General features: G+C 53.6%; 1 protein-coding gene across 4 annotated transcripts in view; it reads left to right on the top strand.

Annotated features, from left to right (window-relative positions):
* The first annotated feature begins 727 nt into the window (after positions 1-727).
* Positions 728-17,380, top strand: part of SRGAP3 (SLIT-ROBO Rho GTPase activating protein 3) — a 69,062-nt gene continuing 52,409 nt past the window's right edge. For all 4 annotated transcript variants that reach the window (XM_063165067.1, XM_063165066.1, XM_063165068.1 and 1 more), the window contains exon 1: positions 728-837. In XM_063165067.1, the coding sequence (XP_063021137.1) occupies positions 771-837 (67 nt within the window). In that variant the 5' untranslated portion in view covers positions 728-770. The remainder of the gene's footprint in view (positions 838-17,380) is intronic.

The following is a 17,380-nucleotide window of genomic DNA, read 5'->3' as shown; positions in this document are numbered from 1 at the left end:
ACCCATAAAAGACCCCATTGTGTGGCGCAGGGATGGGAGCGGAGCCGGGGCCGGACAGAGGACCCACTCAGCTGATTGTGGATGTGCGGAGGCTGAGTCCGCGCATCGCTGTCCGAGGGCTGGGGTGTGCCAGCGCACACGCCGCTGGCAAATGGGTGAGCTCTCATGGACTGGGTGCCGAGCGCTCGGCGACAACCGCGATACAGCGCCTCAACCACTGATGTTGCTTCTGCTGGAACGAACACCTTCTCCTTTTTTCCTCAGTTTTAACAAGAGGCGACAAATCTGCTCCAGGGCACCCGCGCTGTGCCAGCGGCGCCCGGCGGTGCCGGAGCCCCGGGCCGCGGAGGGGCCGCTCCGGGCGGGGACACGCGGGGAGAGGCGCGCATCCCGCAGCGGGGCGGGCCCGGGGCGCTCCGCACCCCGCGGGGCCCGGGGGCGCGGCCGAGCCGAGCCGGGCCGAGCCGTGCGGGGCCGGGGCGGGGCCGGGGCGGGGAAGGGGCTCCGGAGCGCCCGCCCCGCGCGCAACCTGAGCGCAGGAGCGGCGCCAGGGCCCCGCCTCGGCCGGCGGCGGGAGCGGCTGCGCTCGGCTCGGCTCGGCTCGGCTCGGCTGTGCCCGGCCCCGCTCCGCAGCCGGCGGCGCTGCGCGGGCTCCCCGCGGTGTCCCCGGCGCCGCCAATGACGGCGGCCGCTGGCGGCGGCGGGGCCGCGGCCGGGTGAGGCGGCGGCGGAGCGCGGCGGTGCCGGCGGGGCCCGCGCCCTCCCGCACGATGTCAGCGCAGGGCAAGTTCAAGAAGGACAAAGAGATCATCGCCGACTACGAGGCGCAGGTCAAAGGTGCGGAGCGCGGGCCGGTGCGGGCGCGGCGCGGCCGCCTTTGTGTGCGGGGCGGGGCGGGGACGGGCCGGCTCCGGCCGCGGGGCTGCGCCGCCGCCCCCCGCCCCTCCCGCGCTGCGGCAGCGCCGGGCGCGGAGCCGCGGAGGCACCGGCGGGAGCCCCGGCCCGGCTCGGCCCGGCCCGGCGGGCGCTGCCATCGCTGCCATCGGCGTGCGGCGCTCGGCGTGCGGGGCGCGGGCATGGGCAGAGGTCGCTCGGCCCCGAAGCGGCGCCGGCCGGGGCCGCCCTCCGCGGGCAGCGCCCAGCGGCGGCCCAGGGAGCCCCGGGCTGCGCGGGCGGGAGCGCTGCCCGCGGCCTCCCGGTGCGGAGGGCATCGATCCTGCGGTCCTTATGTAAGGAAGTTCGCCTTCGTGCTCCGGCCCCTCGCCTCCAGGCCCGCAGTCATTATTATGCAAGTGCCGGTAGTGGTGCGGAGCTGTGCGGCAGTCGCTGCGTTCCTGAGTGTTGGAGAGGAATAAAACTGGAGGGTTTGTCTGTCTGTTGAGACCACTGAGCAGCAAATCCCAGGCTGCAAGTTAATTCTTGTTTCGAAGGGAAGTTGGTACCCTGTGACACACGGCAGCTCTGCAGCCCGGGGAAGGGCTCAGCGCCTTGGAGGCAGAGGGAAATGAGCCAGTGTAACCTTCTGTCTATTGCACACCCAGGGATTTTCGCGTTGGAACCAAACTGTACTAATGGGCATTTCCGGGTAGCTTGGTAATAAATCAACTCCTTATTGCGATAATGTCTAATTCTGTTAGTTGATGACATTTCCTTTTCCCACCTTCAGACGGAGGATACTCTCAGCTGCTTACTTCATGCCTTTTGCTTGTGTTGCCTCCTTCAGTCCCCCCACTATTATATAAAACCAGCTCCACACCCCTTTGCTCAGTTGTTTTGTATGGATATGTGTTCACCACTTCATTATATTTAAGTCCAGGACGTGGTTAATTAAAAGTGTAAAATAGCCTTTCTGCAGATTAACTTGTGCGTGTGCAAACTCAAGAGCTGCCATTTTTCTCCAGATCCCAGCTCAGCTGGGTGATGGCTGGGCTGCACAGACTCCGCTTGGAAAAGTCTCTGCCCAACTGCGGCAGCGTGATGCCAGAGGGAGGGATTCTGGGGAAGGGGCTGGCTGTTGGTTTCGTGCCATTGTTTACTTTCGTGAATTTCAGTCTTTTGTAGCTGGCCTCGGAGAGTGACGGAACAGTCACAACACACCCTGCTCTGTGCCAATTACCTTTCTGCTTGTGTGTAATTTGGGCAAATTGATGTTATTGCACCCTGCAGTTAAGCAGATGAAATATTCTTTTAGTCTGTGGTATTGTTCGTTTTATGGGAGGGGATTTGCATTTGTTCCTAGAGACTGTCCCTTGGTTTCACATTATTCTCAAAGATGTCCTGGGCCAGGTATTCCTGCTTCTGGGGTGCTCAGGGTGTAGAGGGGTCATGGGGGCAGGACTGGTTCTGAGCTGTTCCAAAAGCTTGGCTGTGGATGTCTCCAGTGCTTTTCTGATTGTTGTTTGTGCGTGGAGTACTCACAGGCCATGATCATTCTTGGCCTTGCTTCTGTAGCCTCATGGTTTCCATATGTGAGGCAGTTAATGCTGGCGTGTTTGAGGGTGTTACATTACACCACAGTGATCACGTTTTGGGCAGCTGTATTGCAGGCAGTTTGCTGATGGGCCAGCAATAATTTCCTTGGTCCTGTTCTGTGCATAATTACACCTCCAGGAATGTCTCATTCCTGATGCGGGGTGCTTGGTCTGTGTTTTCAGCTGCATGAAGGCTAATTCTTGTGTTGACAGGGTGCGAGTGTGCCTGAGGCTGGGGAGGGCTGGGCAGCCACAGCCCAAGGCCCGAGTGTGCTGCCTTTGGGGAGGTGGGGTCCATCCCTGGGCACGCGGGGTCTGTCTCAGCACCAGGGTCATCTTGGGGTGGCCGTGGTGACAGGCAGGGCTCCAGTGCTCACTGCTGTGACGGCGTGGCCATCACTTGTGTCACCTCTCTCTGGGGACCAGCCTGGGCCTGGTTTTCACACCTTGCTAAACGGCTGGAGGAGGATAACCATGTGAGTTTGGAGGGTTTGGTGCAGAGCTCTGCTGTGGCCTGTGCTTCCTCACTAAGTAGGGGCAATGTGAGCAAATGTGGCTGAGCAGGTAGGACAGCATTGTCACTGTGTTTGTAGGGACCCAAGGAGGGCTGGTGGCCAAGGATGCACTGCAGAAGGAGAGGGGTTTTTGTGCTCAGTTGAGTGTGCCAGCCTGACATGGACCAGGGTTTGTGATCATCTAAATCTCTTCTGAGGCTGTGGCAGTGACCATGAACGCCCACCTCCACTTGTGCACAGTGTGGTCTTTCCTGGCTTGACTGGAGGATTGGATGTAGACTACCTCATTATCCCAGATATCCTGTTTATTTTCCTCAAGGATTGAGTAATTACGCTGTTCATATCTAATCCCTTGCTATCCTTGTGAAGACAGATGCCCAGTCCTCCAGAGAAAGACTAAAATGGAAGAGAAAGAGGGATAAAGAAGAGGGTAAGTGGTGGCAAGGGGGACTAACAACCAAAGTGTTGATACAGAAATGCTGGAATAGGAAGATGATAATAGCTGAAAATTTGAAGCAGTGATCTCATGCTACGGAGGATGGGCCTGGAATCTGAGCACAGCACAGTGCTTGTCCCCACAGCATGGAGAGGAGGAGAAAATGGGAGGGAGAAAGGTGGCAAACCCTGCATGTGAGCTCCAGGCATATGGCAGCATGCACAGAAGAGAGGTAACCCCAGCAAAGCTGCACTGGGAATGCGTCTGAAGACGAGGACAGAGAGGGTTGGAAGCGGGCAGGTGCCGCTGTTGCGAGGTGCCAGCCAGCGCTGGGTGAGGCTGTGATCTGCCAGCAGTGCCTCGGGTGTGTAAAACCGAGAGAGGAGCTGCCGAGACACCTGGAAGGACGTGGAGGGGGAAAAGTTACCGAGGCTGCTTTCAGGGAAGTTTGGCTGCAGCCTCTCGCTCTGGCTGTTGGGAATTAGAGCCAGGGCTGGGGTGGTGCGGGGTGGGGAGCCCAGCCCTGCCCGACCTGCGGGTGCTGCAGCCTTGGCTCCAGCAATCGAGGAGCCCACGCGCTGTGTGGGGAGTGAGATTGGACGGGGGAGGCTTGAACCGGGAATTATCTTTGTGCACAGGGTGATTTATTGCCCATGATGGCTCTGTTCCTTCCCTGGAGAATTGTGTCTGCTCCTCTCACGGTGGGAAGGAGTTGTCCTGGAAATGCTTGCAGAGATAGCGGGGGCGTGTGGGGTGCATGTGGGTCTGCTGAGAGCCGTGCTGCACACGCTGTTCTGGGTGGGATATGTGGGGTGCATGTGGGTGTGCTGAGAGCCCTGCTGCACACGCTGCTCCTGGGGGCTGGTGACAGGGCTGCCGGTGCTGCAGGGTGTGTGGGGCCCTGGTCGGTGCCACGCTGCTGCTGGGAGTGGGAGCACCAGCAGTGATGCTGCTGTCCGCGGCGGCTGCAGCGCAGCTCCTGCAGCTCTGCAGAGTGTTTGCTGCCTGCCCGTGTATGGAGACCTCTCTGTCCCCTCCTGCACACACGCAGCGCTGGCAGGCTCCTGCCCACGGTGCAGTGTCTCCCGTCACTTACCCGGGCTCTGTCCTTTGCTTCTGCTGCTGCTTTGCACCCTCCAGCTGTCCGGAGAGGGGAGAGCTGGCCACAGCACTGGCAGGAGATGCTTGCTGCATGGTACCAGAAAAAAAATATTTAAGAATACTTTTAGGAGGCAGGTTTTCTTATTTGCCTTAGCCTTGCAGACAGGAGTGGTGGTGTTAAAAATAAACACCAGTGGAGATATGGCTGCAGATTTACAACTGCCACATGACAGCTGCCTGCGGAATACAGAGCACAGCAGATCCTTGGATGCACAATTTAAAGTGCGTGTTTTCAGACGTACGGGTTTTTTTTGCTCTATCTGGCCAGAAATCTAAATAAATGTATCTTCCTCATCATTGTTACGTGCCTGATTTGTGGCTTTAATGCAGCAAAATGAACCAGTTTTAATTATGCAGATGCAACCGCCTATGGTCCAGCATTGGCAATCTTGCAGAAAATTGCGCATTGTGTTGATTGGCTATTTAATTTTATATTGCTTCCTGCAGTTCTGCCTTAACCCTGGCCAAACACAGGCCCCTGTGTGATCCCTCTGGCTGCTGTTGGCAGGAGACTGCTGTGAGGCATCTTGTGTGGTGTGACTGGCAGGTGACATGGTCCCTTGTGATCCTGGAGGTGGGGCTCTCCAAATGGTGCATCTGCCTGCACAGTGGCAAGGGGATGATTCCTTGACTCCTGTGACTCTTAGTTGCTGCATAAATTGATAATAAAACTAGGGGGTTGATGGTTTTAGCATCTAAAGACACTAAAAAGATTTGCAGACCTGGGCCAAAGAAAATGAATGTATTCTTTCTCATTTTCATAAAATTTAGGTTGATTTATCATTGCCCATTAGCTTCCTTTGACTACTTGTGTTGCAGTAGCTGCATCCCTTATTTTGTGTCTATTTTCTTTTCCTACCTCTTGTCCTCTTCCCTGATAGCTGGCAGGTGCCAGGTTGTGCAGCTGGCATTATTTGTCAGTCTACCTCTCCTCCTGATAACAATAAACCCCTCTTACAACACTTACTCGAGGCCTGTAGCTAGTCCTCGTTCCAGGTGAAGAGTTTCAAGGGCCGTTAGAGTGCAGCACCAAATGCCCTTCAGGTGCTTAGCAGATATTTATAAGCCTTGTGAGGTGGAATGCTGTAAGTTCTGTGTGCGGTTTCAGCCCCTGTCAGGAGCGGGATTTACTCTCCCTTTTGCTGGCCTGTGGAAGGTGAGGGGGGAGCTCTCAGGTTTTCTCCTGCCTGGCTTTGGCTTGGTTTCAGAAGCTGTTTGTCAAGCTCCCACGCATGGCAGCAGCAGCAGTCACTCCTGGGATGCCTTTGCTGCCCTGGGAGCAGCTGTGCCCCTGGCAGGGACAGGGAGGGGACAGGTCACACAGGGGACAGGGAGGGGACAGGTCACACAGGTGACAGGGGACAGGGAGGGGACAGGTCACACAGGTGACACCTGGCCCAGGGCTGCCAGGGCTCAGCAGCATGTGTAGGCACGGGCAAGCTCCTCCTGCTGTCAAGTAATCTCCCCTTTCTTACAGCCTGGGTGGCTCTGTGTCCTCACTGTTGATTTAATCCCAGGAGGCTTTTGCTGAGCTGCCAACAAGCCCTGCTCCTGAAAAGGTGAATGTTCCTTCCTGATGACTGATGTGCTGTGTGTGCCCCACCTCTCTGTCAGTGGTGTGTGCCTCAGCCGTGGCTGAGGACAGGGTGAGCAGTGTGAGTCCGTGTGCAGGTGGGTGCAGGTGGGCTGTACCTGTCACTGCTGTGACAGGTTATTGGATGCGCTTTATGCTGTTCACATCTTTGAGAGCCTGATTTGTAAACTTTTCCCTTTGCAAACTGGCGTGAGATAACTTATTTTAGTCTCCCTTTTCTGTCTGTAAGGCACTTGCAGTGGTTTGGACCGAGGCAGCCGCTGAACAGTGTGTTGCAACGTGCAATTTTAAGAGAGGAAGTGGAGTATCAAAATAAAATTAGTGAGGGAGTTGATGTGCTGTGGTGCGTTCCCTGGGCCGGTGTGGTGGGGCTGTGTGTTCCTTGCTGCCAAGATGCTGTATGTGGGAGTGTTTGCTGCCTGCAGTTTTCCAGCAGCTTGGCTTCGGAGTTCACGTGAGAAATGCCCCGTCACAGTGCAGCAGGCAGGGACACACAGCCCTGCTGTTCATCCCAGGCGTGTGCTGATTCTCCAGGCTTGTTGGTACTCAGCAGTGAGGAGATAACTGGGAGGATGGCCGCAGTAGGGAAGGAGAGGTTTTCAAGCCTCTTTAATTAAAATATTCCCCTTTGTTCTACCAACAAAGACATGTAAAAAAGGTGTGGTAACAATCCCAGAGTGGAAGTTGGTGCTTCCCAGCCTCTTGTGGAGGTGGGTCCCCAAAGTCAGCTCTGCAGGCACAGCATTATCAGAGGAGGGCAGCAGCAGTGCCTCTGGCTGGTGTTCACGAGGCTGGGGAGTGTCTGTCTGTCTGTCTGTGTGTACCAGGAGGGTTCTCTAGTTTGGGAGCCTCTGGCCTGGGAGGACTGGGGACCGGAGGGCTGGAAACTGGGGCCCAGCTGCTGCTGTCAGTCTCTTGCTTGCACGTCTTGTGCTGTTGAGCTGCCTTAAACAGTCTGCCTCCCAGAAGTGTTTCTGTTAGCTTTCCAAATGTGCTCTCCTGGCTATGAAGCTCTGCTTCTCCTTCACCACGACAGAGCCCAGAGATCCGTTTCCTTCTTGCTGCTGTGGTCTTGCTGCTTTGTTTGTTTGTTTGAAGAGTCGTTTGTGGTCTCCAGGCACTTCTGTGGCACGGTGAGAGCCCGAGGGGATGTTGTGCTTTGGAACTTTAAGAGGAGATGGTCTCGAGAGCAGATCTAAGCTCGAGATCATCAGTTTGATAATTTTGGGTTGCTGGCCTCATGTGTGAGTGTGAGGGAAAGGCAGGCATGCTGTAGAGGCTGCTGTGCAGCAGGTGGCTGTGAGTGCCCTGTGCGAGGTCTGCCTGCACCCCTGCTGCATGTATTCTGCCAGCTTTTCCTTTAATCGTTCTAGATTTTATTTTCCATTAAATACGTTAAATGTTTTGTAGGGGATTTCCTATTGCCCTGTTCTTTTTTACCACTAAAGTGAATGGGACTTCTGCTCTGGTAATAAATGAACATGGAAATCAGGATCTCCACTGTAATTGGATTTTTCAGATAGCTCAGGAAGAGCCTGAGGAAGTGTGGCAAAAAAGAGTTTTAATTTGGAATAGATCAAGTAACCTGGAATCAGACTCACAGTAGGTTCTTTCAAAGCATTTTTTGTTTCTTTTAACATCCTTGCTGGATCGTGTTCTGAGTGACTCATGGCTTTAAAAGCATTTTTCCCTGCATGTTTTTTCCTGCTTGTGCGCTCTTGACCTACTGTTGCTAAAATTCCTAAAGAAATACTAAGTAAACATATTGTAAGTGAAAATGTCATATTCTAAACCCCTGGAAGTGAAATCATTACAAAGAGTACTTGTGTAGCCATTGTTCTGCAGGATGGCAGTGTGAGATGCGCTGTTGAAATAACAATAATCTGTTCCGTGGGAGAGGTCACTCCGAGCTAAGGGGGAGTGAGAAGAAGAGGAAAAAGAAATGCACACTCTTTGCCTCTCCTCCTAATCACACAGCATGGACTCGTGCATCCCTGGGACTGTGATGTGGATGTAGCTTCCTCCTGCTTTTAAATGCCTGTCCAGGGCAGGGAGGAGTCATCTGTGTGGCATGGAGAGGAGCCTGGAGCAGTTGGTGTACCTTTCTTAAGGTCTGGATGGAAGGAAGGAATTTTGCAAAGCTGAAGAGTAACTTCAGAATTAAACCTTCATTGGGGGTTTAGTGGCGGCTGGCCATGGGAAGAGTCCCAGGTTGTGTCCCCAGGATTTCCCTGTCTGAGAGCTGGGTGCAAACCCTGCTGGTTTTTCTGGCGTGTGTTCTTGTTGGTGTGCCGAGACTTTGGAGGCTGGTCACATTGTCAGTGTGAGTTTGCTGCAGTGTCCTTGTCAGTGGTGTACATCACAATGACAGTGGAAAAGACATTTATGGTCACCAATCTAACTACTGAGCCTGCAGCCATTCATGGTGGCAGTGCACCTTTGGAAGCAAGAAACAATCTTCAGTGTCCTCTTCTTTCACTTTCTTGGAGTCTTCACCAGGCTGTATGTGTGCAGAGTGTGTTGGGAAGAGCTCCTTGTCCCCAGTGTGAGGTCTCAGGTTTCCCAGGAGCTCGTGTGCTCTTTGTCAGCCTGCATCCAGATGACTTGCCAGGACAGAAGCACGGCTGCTCCTCGCAGGCTCTGAATTGCCAAGGGGATAGCGTGGCTCCAGCTGCAGCTTCAATGGGCACCCGACATCCTCGACTTCTGGGATCGCCCTGGCTGAGCTTTCCTGTTCTCCTGCATTGCCAGGCCTGTCCCAGGTGAAGCCATCCGTGTGTCTTTGGTGGCAGTGCCATCGCTGCCCCGTGCTGCTGTCCCTAAGTGCTGCCTGTTGGTGTTGCGCTGTGGGGCTCTTTAATTGTTGTTTGTCATCATGGGAATTGCTTGTTCTAAAACCAATTACAACCTGACAAAACTGATCTGCCTTATTTACAAATACATCCATCTGGTCGTGGATCGCCTGATAGAGCTGCCAGAACAATGTGAGGCCTGGATTGCTGCTGAGCTACCAAAGGGCTCCTGTGCCGGCATCGCCTGGAGCTTTGCTGCATGGCTGTTCTCTGTAGGACAGGGGAAGCAGTGATTCAGGTGACAAATGCTGTGCACACCAGGCAGAGATAAAGCAGAGTGTGCGTGTCCTGGCCCCACGTGGAGCCAGAGTTGCGATGGAGGTGCTGCTGCAGAGCAGCTCCACGAGTGCCTGCTGCCTCTGGCACCTCACAGGGCTGGGTGAGCTGTGCCCTGCTCAGGGCACCTGTGCCAGGGGAGGGATGCGCACACACAGGGCTGGGAGAGCTGTGCCAGGAGAAGGATGCACACAGGGGCTGGGAGAGCTGTGCCCTGCCCACAGGAGAGGCATGCACACCTCTGCTGGAGCTGGCAGGCTGGGAGCCCTGGCTATGGGCAGGCTGGGAGCCCTGGCTCTGGGCAGGCTGGGAGCCCTGGCTTTGGGGAGGCTGGGAGCCCTGGCTCTGGGCAGGCTGGGAGCCCTGGCTCTGGGGAGACTGGGAGCCCTGGCTCTGGGGAGACTGGGAGCCCTGGCTCTGGGGAGACTGGGAGCCCTGGCTCTGGGCGGGCTGGGAGCACTGGCTCTGGGCAGGCTGGGAGCCCTGGCTCTGGGGAGGCTGGGAGCCCTGGCTCTGGGCAGGCTGGGAGCCCTGGCTTTGGGCAGGCTGGGAGCCCTGGCTCTGGGCAGGCTGGGAGCCCTGGCTTTGGGCAGGCTGGGAGCCCTGGCTCTGGGGGGGCTGGGAGCCCTGGCTCTGGGCAGGCTGGGAGCCCTGGCTCTGGGCGGGCTGGGAGCCCTGGCTCTGGGGAAGCTGGGAGCCCTGGCTCTGGGCGGGCTGGGAGCCCTGGCTCTGGGCAGGCTGGGAGCCCTGGCTCTGGGCAGGCTGGGAGCCCTGGCTCTGGGCAGGCTGGGAGCCCTGGCTCTGGGCAGGCTGGGAGCCCTGGCTTTGGGGAAGCTGGAGGCCCTGGCTCTGGGCAGGCTGGGAGCCCTGGCTCTGGGCAGGCTGGGAGCCCTGGCTCTGGGCGGGTTGGGAGCCCTGGCTCTGGGCAGGCTGGAGGCCCTGGCTCTGGGCAGGCTGGGAGCCCTGGCCTTGGGCAGGCTGGGAGCCCTGGCTCTGGGCGGGTTGGGAGCCCTGGCTCTGGGCGGGCTGGGAGCCCTGGCCTTGGGCAGGCTGGGAGCCCTGGCTCTGGGCGGGTTGGGAGCCCTGGCTTTGGGGAAGCTGGAGGCCCTGGCTCTGGGCAGGCTGGGAGCCCTGGCTCTGGGGGGGCTGGGAGCCCTGGCTCTGGGCAGGCTGGGAGCCCTGGCTCTGGGCGGGTTGGGAGCCCTGGCTCTGGGCGGGCTGGGAGCCCTGGCCTTGGGCAGGCTGGGAGCCCTGGCTCTGGGCGGGTTGGGAGCCCTGGCTTTGGGGAAGCTGGAGGCCCTGGCTCTGGGCAGGCTGGAGGCCCTGGCTCTGGGCAGGCTGGGAGCCTGGGCTGTTGGAGGGGGCTGGTGGTGGGTGCCACTCGGGTGGGTGCTCTCTGCCCTTTGGCTGCTGCCGCAGCTGTGGAATCCAGACTGCAGGATCCCCACCTGAGGGAAGTTCCTAATCTGACAGATTCCTAATCTTACACAAACCTGTTTGATAATCGAGGCAGGACTAGATTCCTCCTTGGTTCATGTAGGCAAGAGGAGGTGGAAGGTGCCTGGGGTGCGAGACTCTGATTTCAGTGTGTTCCTGGAACTCAGCTTTGAAAAGGCTCAAAAAAGGAGAAAAATGAATGGCTGGTGTCGGGACATTGGAGATAAAAACCATCAGATCTGGTAGCTGAAACTGTTTCAGACTATTTTAGTTTTCCTATGAATGTTCAGTTGCAGCTTAAAAAAGAACTGAGACATTATGAGTCAGTTCTGATTTCACCCTTGGGCCAGCAGTTCAAAGCTGAATATAGTGAATTTCAGAAGCCTTCACTAACAGCCTCTGTTCCTTGTTTACTCTGTGTGTGGCCCACAGAGGGGAGGAGACAGAGACATACGTATGTTTGTTTATATACGTACATAAACAAATATAGCACAAGGAAAACAGGGAGGAGTTGCCCCCTAAAATAAGTAATTGAGATAAGTATGTCTGGCTTTTGGCAAGTAACTGGAGGTGAGCGAATTGGTTATTGTGAATAATTGTTATGAGAAATTCAGACCTGTTTTTGTTTGCGATTTATCTAGGAATGAACTTTAACTTTTTTATTTATGAATAATCACTCGCTTTTCTCTGTTGACTGAATAACTGAAAATTCATAAATTGGGATTAACTGTCAGCACAGAATACTGCAATCTGTGTAGGAAAACCTGTGTTTACATGGATCTAAGTTTTTTTTGATTCCCCGTCACCATAGTAACAGAAGATTTTCCATAAGGGTGAGTTGTCTGGCAATGGGAGTGAGGTAGGACATTGCCATTTTACCTCCAGATCTCTGAACGTTCTTTGACCTCTTAGCTCAGATTTTTAGTACCACATTAATGTGGGCTTTTGGTGATGGGATATTTGTGATTGGTGACTGTTAACGTGCTGAAATTGGTATTTGTGTTATAATCCATGGTTGCCCCGATTCTCAGCAGTACCTGGCTCCTGTTAACAGCTTTTCATAGGAATTTTTCTGAAATTCATTAGAGACAAATAACAGCCCTTTGATTTTCCTCTTCCTTCTCCTAGTGCTAGACGGTAGTTTAAAGCTGAAAATCTGGGGGCTCTTGTGTTGCCCCAGGGGTTGTGGGCAGTGTGGGGCTGTGCTGGTGAAGCCTGACACGGTTATAGGCAGTCCTGGTGTACAGTGCCAGGGCTTGTGGGCAGTGTGGGGCTGTGCTGATGAACCCTGACAGGGTTGTGGGCAGTCTGGGGCTGTGCTGGTCCCCAGGGGCTGCTGAGGGGGTGCTGGCTTTGGCCAGGTCCTTCCCAGCCCCACCATCCAGCTGTGGAGATGCTCCAGAGGAGCCTGGGATTGTACAGTGCTGTTCACATGGGCACTGGTTTTAAATCCAAATAGAAAATCGTATCCCTGTTGGTGATCTTTTCCTTGAAACATAGTTATAGCTCTGTATAATGCAGCTGTTCCTTAGCTCAGTAAAATGTCCTGGCTGGAGGCAACTTATTGGATACTTTTTTGGGAGAGGGAGAGAGAAAATAATGAATTAAAATTTACATAAAACTGTTAGGATAAACCCTATGAATTTAAACAAAGTTCATTTGCTTATAGTTATTAATGAAATCTGTGGCTAAATTTAGGTGATTTCTTTAACATTCCTTAGTTTGGACAACTGCTCTGCTTTGTTTTATTCAGTTTCTGTGTCCATTTGAATGAAAAGCTCCTAAGTTAAAGAGAGATCATTTCAGTGAACTAATTCTGCTGAGTTTGCAATTAATCCCTAGTAAGAGGCAGTCAACTAATATACAGATATTATTTCTGGGAAATATTAATGTGTAGCCTTCTACTTTTTCACTGAAATGATAGTAATTTTATTAATAATTTACATTTTAAAACTTAAAGTACGCATCTCAAGTTTGATCATAAAAGTTCCAGCATGTTAGAAATACACAATTATTTGTGAGGGTCTTGGATGTTTTCGTCCCTGTGTTTGCCTTGCGGTCAGTCTGTCCATAGCCTGTGCCTTCCTCAGCTCAGCGTGTGTTCTTAATTAGCTCCCTGAAGGCCATACTGTCATTTTTCCCGAGCAGGGAGTGAGCACAGGGCCATGATGATAAAGCCTGGGGAGAGCTGCTGTGGCTTTGTGTGTTGGGATAAACCAGCTGTCCATCCATCCATCCCTCCATCCATCCATCCCTCCATCCCTCCATCCATCATCCATCCATCCATCATCCATCCCTCCCAGAGCAGCACGCGGCTCCGGGGAGAACTCCCATGTATTGTGCTGAGATACCCTCAGGGGTGCCCTGTGTGCAGCAGCAGTGTGATTTTGGGGTATTTTCAAGGGGGTTTCTGTGGCTCTCCGTGCTTTCTGTGCACTGTGGGCTGGCTGCCCTGTGCTGGGGAGGGCAGCAGGGCACTGACACCCCCGGCACTGTGGGAACGCTGGCTCAGCCAAAAATCTCCCCAACGCCTCTCTTCTGTGTCTCTGTATCTTCTGGCAGAGCACGCATCTTCGACATATGCTCCTCTGGTCTGCAGATAAAATCCTGCAGTGCTGGGGATCTGACATCCTCCCTGGCTGGCCTGTTCGCTGATTTGATACTTTTGTCCCAGAACTGAAACTAAATGTTGTTGTGCATGGAGGAGGTGACTGGTTCCTGCCTTTTCCCTGGTGCCTGTGGAACGGGATTCTCTGGGAAGATTGCAGCAGAGGAGTCACAGCGTTTTTCTGGGAGCCCAGCGGTATCCTAGGTGAAGCAGGCAGGCTGGCAGTGCTCCAGCTGGAGTGTTCAGGAGCTGCTGTGTGTTCTGAGCGTGGCTGAGGGATCCTGCTGCTGCTCACAGGCACCTCGAGAGGCTGGGGACGCAGCAGGAGTCTGGGGGAGCTCAGCAGGGCAAGTGCCGAGTCCTGCCAGTCTTTTGTCCCCAAAAGGTGGGGAAATAGCCCTTCTAGACTCACTGTGCTGTCACAAGTTACATTTCTTAAAAAGCACTCTAATAAAATAATGGTGGGCTGGTCTCTAACTGGATTTAAAATGTTTCTTGTAATTCGCTAATGCGTTTCCCATGATGTTGCCAGAACGTATGCTGTGACTTTGAGGAGGCAGCAAATACAAGTTGCAGAGAATTCCAAATGGCCATTTATTTTGAGCAGGATCTTAGTTCTCACTTGGAGCTTCCTGCCATTACTGAGAAGGCTTAAACGTTTCTCCTTGTTCTTGTGTGCTGTTTAATCCCACGAGTGTGTGGAGGCCCCCCTAGCTGCTGTGTGGCTCCCTTCAGTTCAGTGGTTGGATGGAGGTGACAGATGTTGGGTGCACAGCTGGGGCACAGCCTGTGCTGGCTCTGGGGCACCCGGGGTGTGCTGGCACCAAGCTCTGCTGCCATCAGGGGAGCAGCACACTGAGAGCCCGCAGCTAATGCCTACACAGCCCTCTGCTTGAGTCCTCTTGTTGGCAATATCTTCTGTCTTTTTCTTCTTGGTAATAGCTTCTTTCTCTTTTTGAGTCTCCTGTATCTTTATTACAGATTCCTGTAGGATTTTGCTAGGAGCAGCCCAGCCAGTCTTTGGCGAGGTGGTGCTTTAGAGAAAGAGCGGGAGCCATGCTCCTGTGTGCTTTGCTGAGCAGGGTAACTGTGCTCCTGCAGGAAGGACACAGCTGTCCTCTGTCCTGCTGTCAGCGCTGTCCCCTTCACCAGGGACCGCCAGCGACAGGAACAGCCAGTGCTGCTGAAACTTAACATTTTGTCCTAGTTTTGCATTTATTAGCATACACTGATTATTCATAGGAATAATTACCCTTTACCAATTCACATTAATTTAGATGGCTTTTGAAAAGCAATCAAGAAGAGTGGGAATGATAATGCATCAAAGGCATATGGCACAGAGGAAACAGGGTGCATTTTACGTAATGACCGTGTCAAGACACTGTCAGCTTTTCCCTTCAGACTGCAGTCATTGGAACCCAGTCTGATGGTTGTGGCTAAAGGCCACAATATGCTCCCTACTTCAAGTTGATCATGCTCTTTTTCTCACTTTTGTGTCCCTTCAGAAAGTAACAGCATCATTTTGGGGGGTACAGCATGAGCATGAAAGCAGACAAAACCATGTACTAGGTCATTTCACCATTCCCAAGTGCCTTGCCTGTCCCTGCACAGGTAGGGTTAAACTCTCAAGTGCTTTCATTATCAGGGAACACATGAAGCTTGGAGGGTTCTCGTCTGCCCTCAGCCACAGGGAAGAGCCCTGGAGTCTCCATCATGGCCAGGGCCAGCATGTTTCTTTGGCATGGGAGAAGGTCTGGGCAGTACAGTCAGGTCTTGGGTTGTTTAGAGGGTCACACACCCGAGCAGGGCTGTGAAGTGTTGCTCTCTCAATCAGGGTGAGTCTTCTCTGACTCTGAACCAGGCAAAAATCCGAGTGTCACGTGAGACTCATGGCCTAAAAGTACTGAGTGTGTTCTTTTCTCTGGGTTACAGATGCTGCTCTGAAGGCCAAATGTGATGTGATGGAATAAGAGTGCCTTGGTAGACAGAGATGTGGAGTGAGTAGTCCCTAGAGAAGGGCAGGAAAGGGCAGGGTTCAGTTCAGGCTGAGCAGTGTCATGCACGTTTGGAGGAGGAGAGCAGCAAGCATATGCAGGGTTGGTCTTTGTGATGCTTCAGTGGTCAAAGCGTTGTTTTCTCAATTCAGGGAGATGAATTCCTCTGTTTTTCGAATGTGCCTGGAGCTGCTCCTGTGCAGATTGGTGCAAGGGCTGATCAGCTGTGCTGCTCGGCAGGAGCAGCTCCCCAGCCCAGTGTGGTTCCAGCCAGTATTGGCTGCTGGAGTGAGCACAAGCCATCCCTCATTGGGAGTGTCTCATAGGAGGAATGGCTCCTGCACGCAAAACAAACACTAGTGAGCTGTGGCAGATATAGCTCCAGGATTATGTTGCTGACATTGTCAGAATTTTAGTAACTGAGAAGAAATCTCCATTGAGGAATGTTTGCAGGGGGTTGGTTACACACTTCATATGCAGGGAGGGGTGGGTGTCAGTTCTATTAGTCTGGAATAATGTGTTGTCAGGAGATATGAAATGGGGATGCTGCTCAGGCTGGCTCTGTGGATTCTGCTGCACGTCATTCATGCACTGTTCCGCATTCGATGTGCATTATTTTGGGCTAAATAAGTGAGCCTCTGAGTTCATCACTGCCTCAGCTTTGTGCTGTCAGATTGGAATGAGGACACGCTCTGAATCTGTGTGGTAGAGTGGGACTTGTTCCACCAGAGGCTTGTGTTGAAGGAGGAACACAGTTACTGCAGTGTTGGAGACTTCTGTTTATTCCTGGCACTGATGGCAGGATGTAATCATAAAATTAGGGATTCGTGTGAGGAGCAGTGACAGCATGCTGCCACCTTTATTTGTTTGAAATTTTGAAACTAAAGGAATCTGTTTACAGCATAAGGAGAAGAGGAAAATACAGTTTTCTACCAGCAGTGCTTTGGTACTTCATTTAGTTTATAAATTATTTGATAAGCATGGATGAGCAATCACAAAGAATACTGAAAAAAAAAAAAAGGTTGTGAATGTTTTCTTTCACTTTGGGATCTGAACTTATGAAACCCCCTATCTGGGACCTCAGGATTCCTTGGACTATGCCATGCTTACCCCTTGGCAGCAGTAGGTGCAATTCCAGGGGGGATTTTGGTCCATGAAGTGCTGTTGAGCATTGATGGTGAGCTGTGCACGTGGGTGGGTTTGTCTGGTTTGTGCCAAGGTGGGCAGAGCTGGTTTAGGAGCAGGGAGGAAATGCGTCCCCACTGTGTGTCTGAGATGCACAGCTGCGCACGGGGGTCTGGGCTGAGCCCCAGATGTGCTGAGGCTGCTGCCCCTGTGCATGGACAGCAGAGCCATGCACCTTTCCAGGCTGCCTCTTGTCTGCACACGCACCTGCTCTGCACATCGTGCTCCAGAGATGAGAGATGGCATTTTACAGTGGGGAGGTTTGGGCTCCAGTTCAGGTCCAGCTGAGTGAAGAGAGGGTGCTAAACACAGCTCAGGATCACGAAAATGGGCAATTGGATGTGTGGGAGAGAACGAGAATGACACATGGGGCAGGGGAAGGAAAGGCTGGCTCTGGGAGGAGCCCAAGGGACTCTCCATAGGGTTCATGCAGGCAGTGGGTGGTGATGGGGGTCCCAAAGGCAGAGGTTGGAGGTGCCTCTGTGTGCTGCTGTTTGCAGCCCCTTTGTGCTGCTGTTCCCGGGATAAATGATACCAGAGGGGTATAAATGACACCAGGTACAAAGGGAGCTCTGCCCCGGAGCAGGCAGAGCTGTGGGAGCAGCCTGGGCTGGGCAGCTGCACTCCTGTGCCTGTTCTGCCATTTTAGGGGCTGAGATTGTGGCTGATGCCTTCAAACACAGGAGGGGTAGGGCAGAAGAGAGAACGCGTGTTTGGAATGCTCCCAAAGTGTAACATATTGCACATGTATTATGTAGGCTCGGGAAATGATGTTTAAAGTAGCTGAGCCCACAGGCTACTTGGACAAAGCAAATATCAAGACCATTAAGTTCTCTTGCTAAGCTTGACTT

This window comes from Melospiza melodia, chromosome 10 (genome assembly GCF_035770615.1).
Source record: "Melospiza melodia melodia isolate bMelMel2 chromosome 10, bMelMel2.pri, whole genome shotgun sequence".
NCBI lineage: Eukaryota > Metazoa > Chordata > Aves > Passeriformes > Passerellidae > Melospiza > Melospiza melodia.
This window is presented reverse-complemented; position numbering and strand designations above follow the sequence as displayed.